Source organism: Oryza sativa, chromosome 4 (assembly GCF_034140825.1).
Source record: "Oryza sativa Japonica Group chromosome 4, ASM3414082v1".
In the NCBI taxonomy this organism is placed as follows: Eukaryota; Viridiplantae; Streptophyta; class Magnoliopsida; order Poales; family Poaceae; genus Oryza; species Oryza sativa.
In genome coordinates, this window is record NC_089038.1 from 265,001 (window position 1) to 267,155 (window position 2,155).

The 2,155-nt window shown below is 34.8% G+C and overlaps 1 protein-coding gene across 2 annotated transcripts in view; it reads right to left on the reverse strand.

The window, feature by feature from the left end:
- Nucleotides 1-1,152, reverse strand: part of LOC4334901 (chalcone synthase) — a 5,022-nt gene extending 3,870 nt beyond the window's left edge. The window contains exons 1-2 of one of the 2 annotated variants that reach the window (XM_015779657.3): nucleotides 1,017-1,139; nucleotides 723-900 (exon numbers count right to left, since the gene is read on the reverse strand). In XM_015779657.3, coding sequence (XP_015635143.1) covers nucleotides 723-897 — 175 coding nt within the window. In that variant the 5' untranslated portion in view covers nucleotides 898-900; nucleotides 1,017-1,139. Of the gene's footprint in view, nucleotides 1-722 lie in introns of both variants that reach the window. The other variant, XM_015779656.3, reaches the window with a different exon arrangement.
- Nucleotides 1,153-2,155: the final 1,003 nt, after the last annotated feature.

Below are 2,155 nucleotides of genomic sequence, written 5' to 3' on the forward strand. Positions count from 1 at the left end.
AAAAAATTAAACTAAAAATATTTATTATTTTTGTTATAATTTATATAAGTTGAATTTTAACTTGTATGCTTGTGGAGTGATATATTTCATATTAATCTATTTTGTCAATTTATTTTAATTTTTTATAACTATTTAAACGACATGCATGAAACTAGGGGATATCCCCTCGATGGATGAATACACTTTCTCTATAAAAGCATAAGTTAAGATTATAGTTTTTAATGATAAAACAAGTTACAACAAATGATATTCATATTCTTTTACTAAGATGAATGGTTAAACATTATGAAAAAATTCAACACATCATACAGTAGAACGGAGAGGATAGTAAATATGTAATAACTAAGCAGTACTATCTCTATTTTTAAATATATGATGCCCTTAACTTTTGACATAATATTTTACTTTATCTTAAGAGGGTAACACACATACACACACCACACTCATACCACAATACACGTACACACATACGTGCGCGTCCCTAACACATGCTAAAAATGATAATTGAGGCACTAGGCATGATCAGTGAACTGTTTATCTTACTTGAATAAAAGTGTAAGCATTATTTAGCTGGTGTTACGGAGTATAACCAGCTTTAGAATGATTTTAAATCTTTAAATAAAATAAATGGTGATATAACAACATGTCAATAATGTAATATATATTTAAAACGAGAAATTAAGTAGCAGTAGTAGTATTTAACGACAAACAAGTACGCTTACAGATATCTGCAAACTTGGCCTTGAGGTCAAGGAGGTGATTGGAGTTGGAAATGTCAAAGTAGTAGTCGGGGAAGGAGGATTGGGGCAGAACGTAGGGTGGAACAGCCGTGCCGATGCCCAGGATCGCCGCCACCAGCTGCTGCCCGCCCTGCTTAATGTATTCTTGGCTACCCATTCTCTGTGTATTAATTTATAACTATAATTAAAAGTTACTTGGCTGCGCCTCTGCTGGCAGAGGTGGAAAAGACGTAGAAACTATTTTATTTCGTTATTGGAAAAAACTAAGTTAATTACTTGTCACTATCTCCTTTTATCTCGATGGATATATATGTCGATCAAAGAAAGTGGCTAGATCTCTAGCAAAAAGCGAAAAAGGTAGAGTCTAGAGCGAGCGAGCTGGCTGGCTTCAAGGATGCTCAGTATTTGGGTTTGGCCATCCCTTTTATAGCGAGCTGCATGCTAATTTTATAAGGGACTATTGATGAGAGAGATCGATATTGCCCTCCTGCCCAACTTCATCTACTTCGGTCCATCCATCTTTAATTAGTTTTCTTTAATTCTAATTACATGCATGCGTGTCTTGCTTTCTGGCGCTCTGGTGCAGCTCAACTGGGTTTAGCTAGATCCACTCATTCGAGAATATTCATTTAGTGGTTATTCAATCTCTCACTCATCCACGAATAAAACAAATAAAAACCCCAGCGGCAATCTTCCATAGCTCTAACTTCATCTGAGTCTATGCTTAGGGAAAATAAGCTTGTATCACAACGAGAAAAATATATCATAACATATAATTATAGCATAACAAAAAATTTGATATAAATTATAGAAATAAAAAAATAATTTTAAGTAGAAGATAGTGCAATTAATGATTATTTTGCCCTTTCTTTTGGGATTAATCGTGCACACGTCAGTCCACGGTGGATGAGTTTCCGGTTCAACAGGACGATACCGGGTGCTGCATGTGCACGCCTGACCCTTATAATTAAATCCTTATAACACCGTGTACAGGACACATTCATCCATCTTTAATTAGTTTTTTTAATTCTAATTGCATGCGTGTCTGGCGATCTGGAATACAACATGTAGCTCAACCGGTTTAGCTAGATCCAATCATTCGACAATAATATTCATTCAGTGTCATTCAATCTCTCACTCATCCATAAATAAAACACATAAAAAACCTAGTGGCCATCTACCGTTTGATCGGGGTAGCTCTAGTTTCATCCGAGTCTATGCTATGTGGAAAAAAAACTTGTATCACGACGAGAAAAAATATATCATAGCAAATTATGGCATAACAGAAAATTTGATCTAAATTGTAAAATAAAACAAAATTTTAAGTAGGAGATAGTGGAATTAATGCTTATTTTTCCCTTTTTTCTAGGATTAATCGTGCACGCGTTAGTTCGCGTTGGATGGGTTTTTGTTCA